Here is an 18,238-nt window from a genome sequence, read left to right on the forward strand (position 1 = left end):
CATAAATCACATCATGAATTACTTCACTTGTCGAGAGTCACTTTAGACCTCCTTGCTAGCCTCCACAGACCTGAGACTTGGACCCTTCAAAGACGTTCACTTGTTGATGAAAATAGCCCGTTCACCGTAGCCCTTCTTGTATGGCGTCTTGTCCACATGATCCAAACCCAGCAACAAGTTGTCGCCAACCATGGCATACAACTCGTCCTCATCGCCAAAGTAGTGGGGCTCGGCGTACGAATCGTCCCTCACAATTGCAAACTTGATCTTGTCAAACACCTGATCGGAGTAACCAGTCACCTGCTTGAGCCGCAACTTGGTATCGGGCCACAGCTCGCCTTGGGCAGCCGCAAACGAAAAAGGAATGGAATGGGGTCGCATAGGATCCTTCCAGAAATGGAAGCAATGAACCCACTTGTAGGGACAAGCTGGGATCTCGGGAGTGGGAGCCATGACAACAGTACCATTTTCGTCCACAGTGTCCACCTGCGGGACGTGGCTAGCCACCTGTTCCTCGTGCTTCACAACAGCCTGCTCCTCGGGAGTCATAACGGCTGCATGGAGCGTGGTGTCGTCGGGAAACCGCTTCAGAGACTCATGCAGACTGAAGTACTGAGTGTTTCGACCGTTGTTGAAAAACCATAGCTTGAACGCTTCGGGAGGCACATTCTCCAGCCCCTTGGCCTGGGCCTTGAGAGATGTCACAATATCGCCCACATGGCCAGTTTCCGGCAGCAGGAACGAGTATTTTTCGTCCGTGCTGAGCCCGTTACGCAAAAAAACAACCTGCACGTTCCGCTTTGTCTCCAGCTCCACCAGAGGCATGTCCAGAATGTCGTACGCAAGTAGAGGGTTGTGCGAGGAGACGTAGTTGGTCGATATGATGGCCGAGAGAGAGCCAGAGTTGCTCTTGATGCTTGCTCGAGGAGAGCCGTCGCTGTTAGTCACATACAGACGGATGTGGGAGCCGGGATGGCCAAGAACATCACCCACAGCAGCCGCAACATCGTCATAGGAGTCCTTCTTTGACAGCCACAACGACACGCATGAATCCTCATCCTCGGGGTCCTGGCGAGACACAAAGTTGACCCGTAGTCGGCTGTAGAGGAAGTCGTAGTACTGCTGGGGGTCCTGGCATCGCACTCGACCGGCAGGAGCCACATCGTTTCGTTGGAAGGTGATAATGTCTCCGTTCTGGATCTCGGCCTCGTCAAACGTCTTGTCCTGTTTGACAATGTCGATCATTCGAGGCTTGATCTCCTCAAAGAGTACGACGGGCGTAGCGGCATCCCAGCCCATGGACTGGGTGATGTAGGGCACGATGGAGCCCACCGTATCGCTGGAGTCTACCAGCACATGACCCACGCCCACCAGAGTCTGGGTCTCCACATCGAAATGCTTCAGAAAAACAATGCTCTGCGTAGGCATGGGGGCAGGAGTGTCGCTGGAGATCTGCTCCACGTACACTCGAAGCTCCGGGGTTCGAGTAGATACCCTGTCTCGAATCTGCTCAAGCGTCTCGTCGGGTGACTGAGAGACGATGATGGCGTCTGGCCGGATGGTTCCGTTCTTTCGCTTCACACAGCCTCTGAGCCGAATCTGCGCAGAGTCATCCAGTCCCAGTTGTTGGGCGATGGCTGCCTGGAGCTCCGCCAGAGTCCAGGTTTTGAGAGCACGCACAGACACAGGCACTCCGGCGTGGTCAGCATCGTCCAGGGACGTGCCAGACCAGATCGCAGTGTCGAAACCGTGGTGGCTCTGGAATTGAGACAAGGAAGCAACACTGACGGGCATGTACAGGTGCTGTTCTTCCATCTCCTGACGTCGCCGCTCCTCCACGGCTGCCTCTTGGCTCAACTCCTGCGGGATATGAGCCGGCACGTCCGAGTCGTGCACCTTGCCAAGCACCTGTTCCAAACGGCTCTTTCGGATGTAAACCAGCATGTACGCCGACGTCTGGCGCTTGTACCGCATGTTGCGCTGCTGTCGGGCCGACAGCGGCTTGTTGTGCTGGTTGTGAAGCCCGTCGCCACCAAAGTTGTCCTCAAACACCTCCTTGTTGGTGGCCCGTGTTACACGGTCGTCGTCAAACTTGAACCAGGGAGAGTCCCGCTCAGGTTTGAGTAGTCCATAGTAGTGACCCGTGTTGAGATCGCCACTGTGCACGAGCACGGCATGCAGCTCGTATTCCCACGACTCGGACATGTCAGCGGCACGATCAAGATAGGGTGCCAGGTTCACCGAGGGGGGGAACTCATATCGCTCGTTGATCTTGGTCATGGAGTCGCGCTCAAAGTCGTACTCATACCGCTTCAGCTGCAGATGCAGAACTGGGGGGAACGACTGGAACGAGACACCCTTCTGAGCGTCCTGCAGCCCATAGCCCTCAGCCATGTACTGGTTTTCGCCGTCGAGCATCTCAACCTCAATGTAGTTGCGCAGCGACGTTTCGAGGCCCTGCATGCCCTTCACGTTGAGCTGAACGTCCCAAAAGTCCTCGGATCGCGACGATTCGTAATCCACATCGATGCACCGGATGAACGACTTCATCTGGCCGACAAACAGCTCTGACAGCGCACCGTCCACCTTGGTGCCCTTCATAGATCCCTCCAGCGAGTCCATCAGCACCCGCTCCAGCTCCTGCACGTCGTGCTGTGTGAATGCGTCTGCAGAATCCCAGCCGAAAGCCCGGGTGAGCTCCAGTGTGGAGACAGGCTCGTCAGACGTCTGTAGCTGGTAGAACAGCCGCTGGAGAGCATGAGGCACCTTGGCGCTGGCGGCGTCGTTCTCGCCGGTGGGGATACCAAATACCGCTTTACGGAAGGCGTTGGTGAAGTAGAGCGACTGCAGCAGGGAGTTGAGATAGCAGGTGGCGCCCTGGTTTCGCAGGCCAACATAGCCGGTGACACGCTTGGAGTCGTAGCGCAGAAAGTTATGCCACAGAACGCCGGTGGGGTCCTTGAATACCCTGCCCACCACGGTGATGTTCATCACGTTGCGTTCCAGCAGCGCGTGTTGGGTGTCGAGGTGGCGGGCGGCGAGTCGTCGAAGGTCGTAGAACCGCGAGAAGCCCCAGTCGCCTCCGTCTTCGGCGTCGAACCGGTGATGCGCCACCATGTTCTGGAAAATGTAGGGGGCGTTGGGGTTCCACATGACCAGGCTGAATTGGACACAAACGGCCCAGTCGGGATCCACACGCGCTCCGTCGCTCACGTCGGGCGCGGCCTCCAGAAACAGCGAGACCTCACCCTGGCTCTTGCCCTGCGGGAACAGCAGCAGCCGGTAGCGCACGCCGTTGTGCACAAACGGGTCTGAGTGCACCCGTTTGGGCAGCGCGGTCCAGTCTGAGATTTCCCACGTGAAGTCGAACTCGCTGTCGGTCTCGGCCTCGTCGTCGAACATTGTCGAGTGCATCTTGGACTTGAGCATGTCAATGTCTGTGGCCACCTCGGGCACAGACTCCGTTTCGGTGGTGCTTGTCTTGTCGTGTTCAGTTTCGGCGTGGGTGTCGTGGGCAGACTCGGCGGGCGAATTGTCCGACGAGTCCAGCGACTTGACTCCGAAATCATCATCCACCATGGTGTACTGTTCGTACAGGTCGGGCATAGTGGAGAGTGTAGTTGTGTGTTACTTGTGCTGTAATAGTGTGGTGTGTGTCGCTCTTAGTTGTGCTGCACTGCGTGTATACTGTGACTTGAGTTTGCCGTTGGGAGTGAGCGATATAGCACTACAACTATCTTGTCTGGCTCTCAGTGTGCAAGCGCAACTACGTAGCTCTCCCAATACACGAACAAGGACAAGGATGAGTGCACGCAGAGAGAGAGAGAGAGAGAGAGATATATATATATATATACTGCTGAAAATGTTTTTGTGTCACAACTGTGGTCACCACACGGACCTTGTCACCACCACGCATCTCTATATATACAGCTACTCTCCCTCTAATAACTCTCCCTCCCCACATGGCTCACATATTAAAAAGTTTATGACAAAGTTGCCGTTGACTGATCATGAGATGAAAGCGAGAAGGGGGTCTTTGGTACCGTGTCGTCAAAGGGGCATAATGGACCGAAAACCGGTCATAAAAACCTGATTTGGGCTCAATTGGACCTCACAATCACATTTATCGACCCATCGACCCTCCCCGACATGTCGACATCTCCCGGAACCCCTATTCAACACGTCCCTCAAACAACAACACTCACACTCACACTCTATCGCCATTACACCGTGAGGGCTGTGCTGTCCAAATAGTACACCCACAGTAAAAGAACAAGTTCAGCCACATTTTTGTGATTGTGTGACATTGGTTTCAAAAACACACCGCCAAACAACTACAGTTTGCGGTCACGTGACCAATTGCCATGGTCCACGTGATCCCGATCCCACGCTCCGCACAATCTACAACCCCCTTCCCCTTTACCAACGCCACCGATCACCGCCTTTCAGTTGCTCTAACTTAGAAGGCACGTGGTTGCGTCCGCAGGACAACTTTTCCGGTCAGTTACTGGGCTTGTCCCTCTTCTCTTCCTGTGGGCGCCTCCGACGGGACGCTGTTTAGCAACCAACCAATCCGTCCCAGCAGAGATTGCTCCAGATCTTCACATAATCCACCCGAGTGACGTCATGCATGGCCTGATTATCTTGCCGAGGTACGGCCTCGTTCAGGCTATACGGAAAAGTTTTCTTTTGACGTTTTTTTGAGTGGATTTCCACGAGCCATTTAGGTCATGGTTGGATATCAGGTCATGGCCTTGGTACGAGAAGCATCTTGTCGACTGATTAGCTTGGACTCATGTTATCTGCCTCGGTAGCAACTCCAGTGCGAACAAGCACACTGTACTGCTGCTCACATGCGGTTTCAAATGCACGGGGAGACGCCCAGTGCCAATGTCGCCACATTTCCAGGTCGTCGAGTTGACCTTTTCCGCACAATTGAGTCCACATTGTCTACTTGGTCCTGGTACTACACTCGTACCGGTACCTTTTGATCCGATGGTTACTTTTTATGTTCTATTTTACATTAGCGTGGAAATAGACCATGCCATCTTTGGCACCCCGGAAAAACTTGATCCAATAGAGTTGTTGGGTGGAGCTAGTGACTGGCGGCAATTGGAGAGCTTCTAGAAGACGAACCAGGAGCCCGATAGGAACTCCGTTGGCGTGAGTCGGCCCCCCAGTAGCAATTCGAATCACGTGACGTGGAGTTTTCCCTCGCCCGCGTTCCTGGATTGTCCCGGTGTGACGAGGCCGACTGGATTTGATCACCCAACCCCACACGACGCATAATGTAAATGTATCATCATACAGTACATGCCCGAGTCTAATGATTGGCTGGTTCACGGGGACCGGGAGCGTCCAGTGGGCCGTATGGCGGTGGTTCAAACACCTCAGATCAGCTCACTATCGGCTGAGACAATCCTTAACTGTTGGTCGGTTGCCGTTTTTGCCTGCTCCTAACAGCTCGCACCGACTCTAAAAAACCTATACGACCTGGCCGGCGTAACTTTGAGTGTCGTCAAACTCTGATATATATATAGAGAGACGTATCCCAACAGTTGATAGTCGACAAACGCAAAACAGACGGACACTGAACCCCCCGCGCTTCAAAACACCGACAATGATTGAAGGAATCTCCTTTGCGTCGTTTGTGACACACGAAAAACCCAAGTTTGTGCGCGCCCTGGACTTCTACAAGGCCCTGGGCTTCCTCCCCACCAAGGAGTACAAGCACGGAACAGACCACCATGCCACCGACGAAGAAGGCGCGGGCTCGATCCAGGAGGTCTGGCTCACGTCGTCGCGAGCCGGTGTGCCGTCTGTGACCGTCAAATTGCGACTCTCCCGCCACGGAAACGAACACGTGTCTCTCCCCAACCTCAAACACGACTGGCGGTCGCTGGTGCCCTCGCTGGTGTACTACGCCCCCGACCTGGACGCGGTGCGAGCCGCAATCACCCCGTTCTTACACGAGGACCACTCCACGCTTCTGGAACGCCCTTCCCACACAAACTTCATCGAGCTGTACGCCATTGACCCCATGGGAAACCTCGTGGGCTTTTCCCGACGAGAAAACCCTTACTCGTCAGCGATGCAGAAACCCTTCTCTGCTGACGACATTGGCCCGCAGAACTTCTCAAAGCCCAATGAAACCAAAATCAAGGGCAAGAAGCGTATCGGTGTCATGACCTCCGGAGGAGACGCCCCCGGCATGTGTGCGGCCGTGCGAGCTGTGGTCCGAGCCGGAATTGCCCGCGGCTGCGAGGTCTACGCTGTCCGAGAGGGCTATGAGGGTCTTGTCAAGGGTGGCGACCTCATTGAGCCCCTGTCATGGGAAGACGTACGGGGCTGGCTCTCCCTGGGAGGAACCCTTATTGGAACTGCTCGATGCAAGGAGTTCCGAGAACGAGAGGGCCGACTGGCAGGAGCCCTCAACATGGTCAAGAACGGCATTGACGCGCTCATTGTCATTGGCGGAGACGGCTCGTTGACCGGAGCCGATCTGTTCCGAGAAGAATGGCCGTCTCTAATCGAGGAGCTAGTCACCAATGGCTCCATCACCGCCGAGCAGGCCGAACGACACCGACACCTCGACATTTGCGGTATGGTAGGCTCCATCGACAACGACATGGCTACCACCGACGTCACCATTGGTGCTTACTCATCGCTCGACCGAATCTGCGAGCTGGTAGACTTCATCGATGCCACCGCCCAGTCGCACTCGCGAGCCTTTGTCGTCGAGGTTATGGGTCGGCACTGTGGCTGGCTGGCTCTCATGGCCGGCACTGCTACCGGCGCCGACTACATTTTTATCCCCGAGGCTGCTCCCGATGCTACTCAGTGGGCCGAGAAGATGACCCGTGTCGTCAAGAGACACCGAAGCCAGGGCAAGCGAAAGACCGTGGTCATTGTCGCCGAGGGCGCAATCGACTCGGACCTCAACCCCATCACTGCCAAGATGGTCAAGGATGTGCTAGACGGCATTGGACTCGATACTCGAATCTCCACCCTGGGTCACGTACAGCGAGGAGGTCCCCCAGTTGCCGCTGATAGAGTTCTGGCTTCACTGCAGGGTGTGGAGGCTATCGACGCCATCCTGTCTCTCACCCCAGAGACGCCCAGTCCCATGATTGCTCTCAACGAGAACAAAATCACCCGCAAGCCGCTCGTGGAGTCTGTAGCTCTCACCAAGAAGGTTGCCGATGCCATTGGCAACAAGGACTTTGCCGAGGCCATGCGGCTTCGAAACCCCGAGTTTGTGGAGCAATTGCAGGGTTTCCTGCTCACAAACTCTGCTGACAAGGACCGGCCCCAGGAGCCTGCCAAGGATCCCCTGCGAGTCGCCATTGTGTGCACTGGCGCTCCTGCTGGCGGAATGAACGCTGCCATCCGATCTGCTGTTCTGTACGGTCTTGCTCGTGGCCACCAAATGTTTGCCATCCACAATGGATGGTCCGGCCTCGTCAAGAATGGTGACGACGCGGTGCGGGAGCTGACTTGGCTCGAGGTCGAGCCCCTGTGTCAGAAGGGTGGCTGTGAGATTGGTACTAACCGATCTCTGCCCGAATGTGATCTTGGAATGATTGCATACCACTTTCAGCGACAACGGTTTGACGGTCTAATCGTCATTGGTGGTTTTGAGGCTTTCCGAGCGCTGAATCAGCTCGACGATGCCCGTCACGCCTACCCTGCTCTTCGAATCCCCATGGTTGGTATTCCTGCCACCATTTCGAACAACGTGCCTGGAACGGACTATTCTCTTGGAGCCGACACTTGTCTCAACTCTCTGGTTCAGTACTGCGACGTGCTCAAGACGTCTGCTTCTGCCACTCGTCTGCGTCTGTTTGTGGTCGAGGTGCAGGGTGGAAACTCTGGTTACATCGCCACCGTGGCTGGTTTGATCACCGGCGCCTATGTGGTGTACACACCCGAGAGCGGTATCAACCTGCGACTTCTTCAGCACGACATTTCCTACCTTAAGGATACTTTTGCTCATCAGGCGGACGTGAACCGAACCGGAAAGCTGCTTCTGCGAAACGAGCGGTCATCCAACGTGTTCACCACTGATGTCATCACCGGCATCATCAACGAGGAGGCCAAGGGTTCATTTGACGCGCGAACCGCCATCCCTGGCCATGTGCAGCAGGGAGGACACCCCTCTCCTACCGATCGAGTGCGTGCTCAGCGATTTGCCATCAAGGCCGTGCAGTTTATTGAAGAGCACCACGGCTCCAAAAACAATGCCGATCACTGTGTGATTCTCGGTGTGCGGGGCTCCAAGTTCAAGTACACCTCTGTGTCGCATCTGTACGCCCATGAGACTGAGCACGGGGCTCGACGGCCCAAGCATTCCTACTGGCACGCGATTGGCGACATTGCCAACATGCTGGTGGGTCGAAAGGCGCCTCCTCTGCCCGAGACTCTCAACGACGAGATTGAGAAGAACATTGCGAAGGAGCAGGGTATTATTGATCCTTGTTAGGGGGTTTGGTGTTGGAAATTAGGATATCTATTTGATTAATGTAGCTTGGTTTTGGACAAGAATGCTGATTGATACATCCGGTATCACTTGTATACAACGTAGGGGGCGGTGTATGGGTGAAAATTTCGAAAGACTGAGAATCGAACTGGGAGGTTTTTAAACTCCTGAAACTGTAGTTGGTGAATGAGCCGAGGAGTATTTTAGACCGAATAATTTGGTGCAACCAGATACGCCAGGTAAACAATCTACACTACACTACATGGGACGAGGGTTGAAAAGGTGGTGACAGGGATATTGCAGATGGGATTCTCGTGATGATGAGCCGTCAGCGTCTCGGCTTGTCTTTGTGTTCAACGGCTTGTCTACGTCTGCTCGTATCCACCTGTCATGTTGGTTGTTCCATGCTTATAGGCCTGTCTGTTGGGGGCAGTAAGGTTTTGAGAAGTGTGTAGTATGGGGATGTATTATCTTGGGGTTTTGGTGGAGATATTAGTAATCTGAGAGTTTGAGGGTATTTCTGGCGGTTTGTGTATATAAGTCCGGCTTTTTCCAAGTCGATATCTCCTTTTTTTCGTTGTTTTGGGGCCGCTTTTATTTCTTCCAGGGCTGTAGGCGAAATTCCCAATTAGGATTGCTATCAATGCACATGGAACCTTATGTATTATCGCATCATTCAGCTACACTTGACTCTGCTCTTGCAACCCAGAAAAACAACAGTTGACGAAATGCTGAAACTCAAGTTCCGGTGGAATAAGCCGGACGACGGGCCGCGGGTCAAGCGGCAAAAGTCGCAGCAGCTGACTCTGGACTCTCCCGAGGGCTCGGAGACCAGCTCTCGCCCCGGAGGAGGATACGACAACGATCGAGACGTCAACGGCACCTTCAAGCGACCGTGGGACATCACCAAGATCCCCGGGTACAACCAGACATATGTGAATGAGGCGTCGCTGGACAAGTTTGCGGCGTATCTCAAGGAAGAAGAGGTTCCTGTGGAGTCTTCGACGCCGGTTTCGTCTGAGGAAATGCTGCCTCTGGAACCGGTCCAGAAGGAGTATATCACCTCCAAGCACGACTGGACGCCCGTCTTCTCGGTACTCAAGAACAACAACAGCGTCAATAAGCGCAAAATGTCCCACACAGCCCTCAAGAGCGACTTCAAACACTATCTCGACATGTACGACAAGGAAGAGAAGCGACGGAGAGGCAAGAGCAAAAAAGACAAGGAGGGGTCCGAGGGGGACAAGACCAAGACCAAGGAGCCCAAAGAACTGGTGCGCAAGTCCGTTTTCTCGTCAATCTTGGGCGTTTTCAGCATCTTCTCCAAAACCAAGGACGGCCGGAAACTGAAACGAGACGAGATTGGCGAGGGAATCGGCTTCTGGCTTATGCGGTGGCCCGCGCTCTTCTTCATAGGAATGTGGCTGCTGTTTCTGACCACAATCTACGCCTCTGTCCGAGTGCTGGTGGCAGGCTACGAAAACATTCTCACTTGGAGAGGCAAAAGAGCCAAGCTCAGAAAGGTTCTACGAGGTGCGCGCACCTACGAACAGTGGGTGCAGGCGGCCCAGGACTTGGACGTTGAGCTGGGAAACGCAGAATGGAGAGAAAACCCAAAGTTCGGCTACTATGATCACGTGACCATTTCCAAGCTCACCAAGATGGTTCGAAAGCTGCGTCTCCAAGACCAGGCGGAGGACTTATCCAACATCCTGCAGGGTTGCATCAAAAACAACTTTGCAGGCACCGAGTCGTCCACTCTGTATTCGCAGACGTATTACGGAACGAAAAAGCTGGTTGAACAGTGGAATGAGGAGCTCGGAAAGGCCGTCACATATGTTCTGGAAAGCCCCAAGATTGACGACGAGGAGAAACGGGATCTTTTCCGGCTGTACAGCAAGAATTTCGGAAAGTCTGCTCTGTGTCTTTCTGGCGGCGGCTGTTTTGCCTACTTGCATTTTGGTATTGTTAAGGCCATGCTCGACCAGGATTTGCTGCCGCAGATCATCTCAGGAACCTCTGGAGGCGCTCTGATTGCTGCTTTAGCCTGTACACGTACCGATGAAGAGCTGCGTCAGATTTTGGTTCCGGAACTGGCCTATAAGATCACAGCCTGTTGGGAGCCATTCCCCAAGTGGGTGTTCCGATGGTGGCGCACTGGGGCTCGGTTCGATTCTGTGGACTGGGCCCGACGGTCGTGTTGGTTTACTTTGGGTGATATGACGTTCAAGGAGGCGTACCAGCGTACAGGCCGGATTCTCAACGTGTCCACAGTCCCCGCCGACCCCCATTCGCCTGTGATTCTGTGCAACTACATCACATCTCCGGACTGTCTGATTTGGAGCGCTCTTTTGGCCTCTGCTGCTGTCCCCGGTATTCTGAACCCCGTCATGCTTATGAACAAGACCAAAAGCGGCGACATTGTGCCCTTTTCGTTTGGTTCCAAGTGGAAGGACGGAAGTTTGCGGACCGACATTCCTGTGGATGCACTCAACACATATTTCAATGTCAACTGTTCCATTGTCTCGCAGGTGAATCCTCACATTGCGCTCTTCTTCTACGCGCCCCGAGGCACTGTGGGTCGTCCTGTGAGCCATAGAAAGGGCAAGGGATGGAGAGGAGGCTTCCTGGGGGCTGCCCTGGAGAGTATGATCAAGTTGGAGATTAGAAAGTGGCTCAAATTCATCAAGGCTGTGGAGCTATTGCCTCGGTTTGTGGACCAGGACTGGACCAATGTGTGGTTGCAGCGGTTTTCGGGGTCTGTCACTCTATGGCCAAAAATCCACCTGGCAGACTTTTGGCATATTTTGGGCGACCCGTGGCCTGAGAAAATGGAGGACTTGTTGTATCGAGGTCAACAATGTGCCTTCCCGAAGCTTCTGTTTCTCAAGCACCGGATGAACATTGAGAAGCGGATCCGAAGCGGCCGACAGGCCACCAGGCACCGAAAGCGCAAGCTCGAAGAGACAGATGTGTGTGATCTGGTGCGGAAGACATTTTCCGAGTCTGATCCAGACTCGGACGTCAAGCACTCCTTTGTCTTCCCGGCGCTGATGGCTCCTCGTTCTGCAGGCACCGACATTTCGTCGTCCAATTCGGACTACGACCACGAACCTCAATGGGAGATGGACGAGGGCGATTCTTTCCTCACCGCGGACGAGGAGTATCCTACCACCATTTTATAGGTCCGCCAACACTGTCATTTGAGTGACCTTAGACTTTTTATATATTGCAATTTGACCATGGTACTTCACAAGTACATACTGTACAGTACTTGATACGACAACCGTGGAGAGAGTGTTTAGGGAGTATTTTCATTGTGCAAGAGGATATTAATACTTGCCAGCGCTTGCCGACGCTATAAATGGTATGGATGTTGGGTATCTCTCAGACTTTGTGAATAACGTTGTGTGCTTTTTAGTTGACAAAGTTTGTTGCAATTTGTTAAAGGCAAGTTGTACTGGGGTTTGTGCTGGGGGTTCATTTTCGGTGTTCCAGATATAAGAGCGATATGAGACGTATATGAGGCGAATGAGAAAAGGCGATTGCAAAAGTAAACTGCAATAATAATACATGTTGGTAATAGTATTATTTCGAGATATCGTTGATCTTGTCATTATCTGATGAGTAACATTTGTTAGATTTTTGGTTAGGCTTTGGTAGAGGTAGGAATAGCCTAGAGTAATTACTGCCTGTTACTCAGCACTGAGTACAGCAGATAGGAGGAAATAAAGTGTCGACATTGATGCTTGAGATGAGGTAATTGACACAGAAGGGTCTTTGCGAGTATTTTACTGTTCAAAAAGGACCATTGCGGCTTCCGTTTGGGTTCTCGTATTCGGTACAGTAGATGAAAGGTTGTGTGAAAGGTGGTAAGGTCAAAGATGGTCAGAGGTGGTCAGAGGTGGTCAAAGATGGTTAAAGATGATTAAAACCGCCTGTAAAGACGAATTCAAGAGATATGGGATGTTTCTGATCAACTTCTATGTGCTCCCTTTCTCTATCACTCTCGGAGTCAATCTCCCGATCTTCTTCAAAATGATTCTTCCAAAATGTTCTAGAACAACCCAAAAGGAGGTGATAATGGGGGAGATGTTAGATGGAATAATTGTCGTATGAGTCCAAGTCGATATTATCGTATTATCGGAATCGGCAGCGGGTTTAGATCCCCAAGATCTACTTTATATTGCCCATCAGTATACTAATTTCTGACCCTAGAAGCCCCCAAACATTTGTTGCTTTTTTTGAAAGTAAAAAAAAAATATCTTTTCAACTTTTTTTTAAAAATATTTTTTGCCAGAATCTCGAAGTAATACTTCTACCCGAACCACCTGAATTCACCAAAATACCCCCAAAACGGCCAATTTTTGCCCATTCCCTTATCTCACCTTCACTGAATCTCCTCGTCAAAAAATTAGCCAGAGACAACTTCTTGTTTTTTTTTATTTTTTTTATATATATTTTTTTTTTTATTTTTATATATTATTTATATTTAAATTTATATATTTATATTTTATATTAATCCTACTTTTTTGAATTACATTGTCAAGTAAAATACACACAGTACACCAAGTGTTGCACCCTACAGAACAGAAGACCAATCTGAACGAACGACGAGACCATGAAAATGACTAAAAATCACACTGTAAACTAACACCCCCCCACAAAATCCCCCCACACCAATTTCCAGGCCCCCATGGCCCCTACTTGGCCCAGTGGCAAAAATACACAACCGTAACCCTAACCACCACATCACCACCTTTATACCTTTCAACCCCCAATGTCTTTTGTGCACAAACCCAAGTTACTCTCTCTCACATCACAATGCTCGTCAAATTGAGAGACACAAAACGCCAACAGTGGACGGTGGACGTGGAGCCTAGCGACACGGTAGAGACGCTGAAGACCAAAAACGCCGAGGGCAAGGATTACGGCGTGGGCGACCAAAAGATGATTTACTCCGGCAAGATTCTCGCCAACACCACCTCCATCGAGTCGCTCAATCTAAAGGAGGACGCCTTCATTATTTGCATGATTAGTAAGCCTAAGGTGAAGGCCGCCGCTGCTGCTCCTGCTGCTGCCGCGCCTGTTGCCTGCTGCTCCTGCGGCCGCCGAGCCTGCTGTTGCCCCCGTCACTCCAGCAACAAGCCGGTCGGTGGCCACCCCCGGAGCCCCCACCAACAGTGGCAACGTTGTGGGCAACACAGAGACCCCCACGACCGGAGGCGCCGATGCTTCTACCACCGGCGACATTGGCGCTGAATCTGGCCCCGCCGCGTCTGCTACCGCCGCCGTCACCACCGCCATCAACAACATGGTCGACATGGGATACCCCCGAGACCAGGTGGAGGCCGCGATGCGGGCCGCCTACAACAACCCCGAGCGGGCCGTGGAGTACCTGCTCACGGGCATTCCCGATCACGTGATTGGCGAGGAGGCCGACGACGACGTGCCCGAGTCCAACACGGACACGGACCTGTTTGCTGAGGCCGTGGCGCAGCAGGGCCAAGGGGCGTCTGTGGCGCCCAACACCTCTGCGCTCGACTTTTTGCGGGACAACCCGCAGTTCATCGAGATGCGGCGGATGGTGCAGCAACAGCCCCATCTTCTGGAGCCGTTGATCCAGCAGCTGGCGGCGTCCAACCCCCAGCTGGCTGCTCTCATCACCCAGAACTCGGAGGCATTCCTGCACCTGCTAGGCGAGGGTCTGGAGGAGGGCTCTGGCGGCGTGCCCGAAGGTACCACCGAGATCCAGGTGACTCCCGAGGAGAGCGACGCTATCGAGCGTCTGGCTGCTCTGGGTTTTGAGCGAAACCTCGTCATTCAGGCGTACTTTGCCTGCGACAAGAACGAGGAAGTGACCGCCAACTATCTGTTGGAGCACGGTTATGACGACGACGAGTAAGCTGGTAGTCCATGTCCCATGGCTGGCTAGTTGGAGGAGGGGGTGGTGGGTGAAGCACGCCTCTGGCTCTGAAGCGGTCGTTCCGCGGTGGCATGGCATTGCGGCACGGCACTGATACCGCTGTACGTAACAACAGCGGAGTGGCTCCAACCATAAATTTGTATAGTGTATGGTATTCGGTGGTTATGAGTGGGTCGGTAGGGGTAGATAGGATGGAGGTGTAGACTGCTGTAAATCGACAACCATTCATTGTTCATTCTGATAACTATGACGCAATGGTTGGCTATCGTCAGGGTTGATTGAGTAAGTAGCAACTACGTGGCAATGAGGAGATGGCAGGACTTGGATATTGGTCTTAGTTTTAATTTGATTTAAATTAATTTTATAAATATTTCAAGCCAGTATTTTTTTCAGTATTTTTATTCTAAAAAAATAATTGGTAAATCAATACTGATGTCTAGATTATGTGATGTCTCAAGTGAACGTCGCTTTGAGAACGATGCCGACATACCACACAAAATCTGAGTCAATACATGTGTTTGTTTTTTGCCCTGATTCTATTGGTGGTGATTTTGTGTCCATCAGATCAATATTTGTGGATTTGTAAGCACTGAAAGAAGGTGCAGGTTGAGACGGTAAAGAAAACAGTTCTTTTTGACACCACGAACTCGGTTGAATGTGGCAAATTTGTAATTGGTTTCAACACCAACCCGTCGACTCAGTTCGCCACAGGAAACGTGTGGGGGTTTGGAGCCGCTTTCAAAGGATTGGTATACATTCGATATCTCTTACTGGGTGCCTTGGTAGGTTCAATCTCCCCTACATGTCATACAGTTCATTGTTCATTACAGTTCATACATCTTCAGTGCTTACTGGTTATCAAGAGACTTGCCGAGCTTGGAGATTCTCTTAAGGGAAGGGAATCCCTCAATCATACAGGCAATGTACCAGTAGAGCTTTGTGGGGTTGGCGACTCGGTACTTGTTGAGAATGGGCCGCATGAAGAAGAAGGACTCGAGAATGTGGATGATGACGGTCCACTTAACAATGTCCTTTCGACGTCGCTTGATTTCGCCCATGGCCATGATGGCAATCTGGGGAATGAGGTCTCGGTCAAACGGCAGCAGGGGTCCAATGGCCTTAAGCAGCAGGTTGACGAGAATCACAAACGGCGACTTGGGGTTCTTGTAGACGAGGTTGGGGTCTGCGAGGCCCACAACGGTCCAGAGCACAGCCGCGGGGACAAGAATATCCGGGCCCGACACCCACTTGAACTCCTTGATCTGGAAGGGTGAGTAACCCCGAGCGCCAGCGGCGGTCTTGGCCATGTTGACCAGCACCTCTCGGGCGTCGGCCAGCGAGGCGAGCTCGGGCTTGATGGGGATCGACAGGGTTCGCAGATTGAGGTGGTCCGACTCCAGCGAGTAGTTGAGCACCAGCGCCGACGAGGTAATGTCCACCAGAGTCACCGACGCAATCTGTGCCGTAGCCGTCACTCCGCCGTAGTGGTACAGGTAGTCCTTGAGCGACAGTTTGTGGTCCTGGTTCATGTGCGCGAGAATCCGGGCCTTGGTGGCCTCGTCTCGGGCGGTCGCGGCATCCACCTCCGCAGCGGGGGCGTGAGTGCTGGCCTTAAGGTCCGGTTTGGTCACAGAGCCAGAAGTGGAGGTAAACCCGGCTCCAGAAGGCACAGAGGCTCCGGAAGAGTGTCCAGAGGGAGCACCTGCGCCGGCGGATCCGCTGGTGGCATTCTTAATGGTGTTGGAGGCAGATTCCTTGGCCTCTTGCGCCTTTTCGCCCACCACATGGGCCGCCTTAAGAGCGTCAGATTTCACCTTTTCGGCGGCGGCAGCGGCATCATGCTTCGCGGCAGCAGGTGCCTGGGCGGCCGCTTGGGCAGCAGAAGAAGGCGCGGGAGCCTTGGGGGCTTTTTTCTTATCGTTGGAAGACATGTTGTAATGTGTAAGAGGTTAGGAAGAAAAGTAGAAACAAAGTGTAGCACAAATGACATACATGATGTAGCAACCAATGTGGTGGAGGAATCCGCAAAACGCTGAGTAATCGCCGCAATCGCTCCAAACAAAATAGCATGCCTATCTAAATGCCCTCAATGCGTATTTGCCGTTCAAAAAAACAGCTTACTAATACCCCAAACCCCCCAAATCCACCCTCCCCCATAGTATTTAAAGTTCCACCGGTATTCACATGATATCGGGATTGTGGGGTAGACGGGGGGTCATGAATAATCTGCTCAATTGGAAGGGAAAATGCAGACTAGAGGAACCTCGGCATGCTTACTAAGTGTATTATATAAGCTACTTTCCCCTCCTGCCCCGTTGCTGCTTACTAATCGCTTTCCTCTTCGGCTGACTACGTAAAACCCCACCTCGGTACCGAATAATCACTAGAAACACACTCAACAAACACCATACAGCGTTTTGTGGTCTGATGTAGATCGGCAAGGAGACCGCTTCGAGGACGTTTTGGGCACGTCACCCAGCTGTAGATCTGGCTAACGTCATTTGCATGTGAAACAGGGTGGTCACGTGAGTTGCGATTAAGCCAGGGTCGCTGTCAGGTCCATGCCCACTGCCCAACAGAGAGAATTAGAGTTATGCCACGTCGATTATGTAAGATTGCTTACTCATGGTTGGAACCGAAGTTTATCATCGTAAGATAACTAAACAGAAATCGAAACGCTGACTAAGCGTATATACAAGTTTGTGGTGCTGATTAAACGAACGTCCGAAAAGTGTGCTAGTTCTTTCCCGGTGCCCCTAATGACGGTTATATTATCGCAACTTCAACAAACCACTAGTGGTGGCTCGTATTCGGTTCATATTTTCGGGCCATAGTTTCACGAGCTTTCACATGGGGATTTTCTGAAACAAGAGAAGAACGTTGACGACAATTAAATTGTTGGGTTCGTATTTATTGCATGTTCCGAATGCACCAGAGATGAGTCTGGGGTGGAGGAGCGGTGGGGGAGTGGAGGCTATGGTGTTTTGGAGCTGTTTGATTTTTGGGGATTTTTGGGGATTTTTTAAAAAAATCGAATTTAATCGGAGAAAATTTCAAATAAATGAATTAATTTTCAGAAAAATCCAAGTTTTCCAGAATTCTAGAAAATGCACTACTTGTAGGAGGAGTTGCAAAATGGTAACAAGAGTACTTACATCATATCAAAACCGCCACAACAAATACAGCGTCAAAAATCGGCATAACTTCGGAACTATAGTCGCTCTTTAAGATACGGTTCAAAATGTACCTAGTGAAACCGTATAGATATGATTACTAATAACGAAGACCCAATTACGAGGGAAAGCAGCTTAGTGATATGATGTTTGGAGTATTCTGTTATTTTCAACGGTCTTTAATGTGGTTTTGGTTTGTTTTTTTAATTTTTTTTTAATTTTTTTATTTTAGTTTCACAGTATCTCGTAAAAGTGTCTTGTCTCACGTATGTGTTGAAGGTTAATACCCAGTGAGTAATACCTGGCTAATTCCCTCACATAATGATGAGATGTCACCACATAGTAATGAGGAGGGAATCAGCTGGGGTCGTAGACGAATTCCTCCTGTAGATAGTTTTATCCACTTGATCTAAAATCTTTTTCTGGGTGAATGAGCAAGCACACACCCTTGGTGTGCTACTATCGGAACGCCGTGTCCCCTAGAAGTGGGTTGTAAGTTGTTTAATTAACTATATTCACATCAATAATACTTTTATGATCTTAAATAGTATGGAGGGGGCATATTGCCAATTATTGAGGGATAAAAAAATATAAAAAAATCGCGGAGAATTTTATCTTATTAAGAGAGGGATGAGTAAGCACAAACGTGGAGTGGCTATT

General features: G+C 51.7%; 5 protein-coding genes and 1 pseudogene across 5 annotated transcripts; 4 read left to right on the forward strand and 2 right to left on the reverse strand.

Moving 5' to 3' along the window:
* Positions 1–96: 96 nt before the first annotated feature.
* Positions 97–3,606, reverse strand: YALI1_D20202g (uncharacterized protein; the record flags this gene model as incomplete). The annotated part of the gene is made up of 1 exon (XM_502896.3): positions 97–3,606. One exon carries the CDS (start codon positions 3,604–3,606, stop codon positions 97–99), a length of 3,510 nt encoding a protein of 1,169 aa, XP_502896.2.
* A 2,014-nt stretch (positions 3,607–5,620) lies between these two features.
* Positions 5,621–8,482, forward strand: YALI1_D20222g (uncharacterized protein; the record flags this gene model as incomplete). Its single annotated transcript, XM_502897.3, has 1 exon — positions 5,621–8,482. The coding sequence occupies one exon, from the start codon at positions 5,621–5,623 to the stop codon at positions 8,480–8,482; it is 2,862 nt and encodes a 953-aa protein (XP_502897.2).
* A 656-nt stretch (positions 8,483–9,138) lies between these two features.
* YALI1_D20257g (uncharacterized protein) lies at positions 9,139–11,664 on the forward strand (the record flags this gene model as incomplete). Its single annotated transcript, XM_502898.3, has 1 exon — positions 9,139–11,664. The coding sequence occupies one exon, from the start codon at positions 9,139–9,141 to the stop codon at positions 11,662–11,664; it is 2,526 nt and encodes an 841-aa protein (XP_502898.3).
* A 2,129-nt stretch (positions 11,665–13,793) lies between these two features.
* Positions 13,794–14,384, forward strand: YALI1_D20304g (uncharacterized protein; the record flags this gene model as incomplete). Its single annotated transcript, XM_502899.3, has 1 exon — positions 13,794–14,384. One exon carries the CDS (start codon positions 13,794–13,796, stop codon positions 14,382–14,384), a length of 591 nt encoding a protein of 196 aa, XP_502899.2.
* Positions 14,385–15,253: 869 nt separating this feature from the next.
* YALI1_D20329g (uncharacterized protein) lies at positions 15,254–16,336 on the reverse strand (the record flags this gene model as incomplete). The annotated part of the gene is made up of 1 exon (XM_502900.3): positions 15,254–16,336. The coding sequence occupies one exon, from the start codon at positions 16,334–16,336 to the stop codon at positions 15,254–15,256; it is 1,083 nt and encodes a 360-aa protein (XP_502900.1).
* A 1,513-nt stretch (positions 16,337–17,849) lies between these two features.
* On the forward strand, positions 17,850–18,125 carry YALI1_D20347g (Misc non-coding; annotated as a pseudogene).
* Positions 18,126–18,238: the final 113 nt, after the last annotated feature.

The sequence above is a fragment of the Yarrowia lipolytica genome, chromosome 1D, assembly GCF_001761485.1.
Source record: "Yarrowia lipolytica chromosome 1D, complete sequence".
Classification (NCBI taxonomy): Eukaryota; Fungi; Ascomycota; class Dipodascomycetes; order Dipodascales; genus Yarrowia; species Yarrowia lipolytica.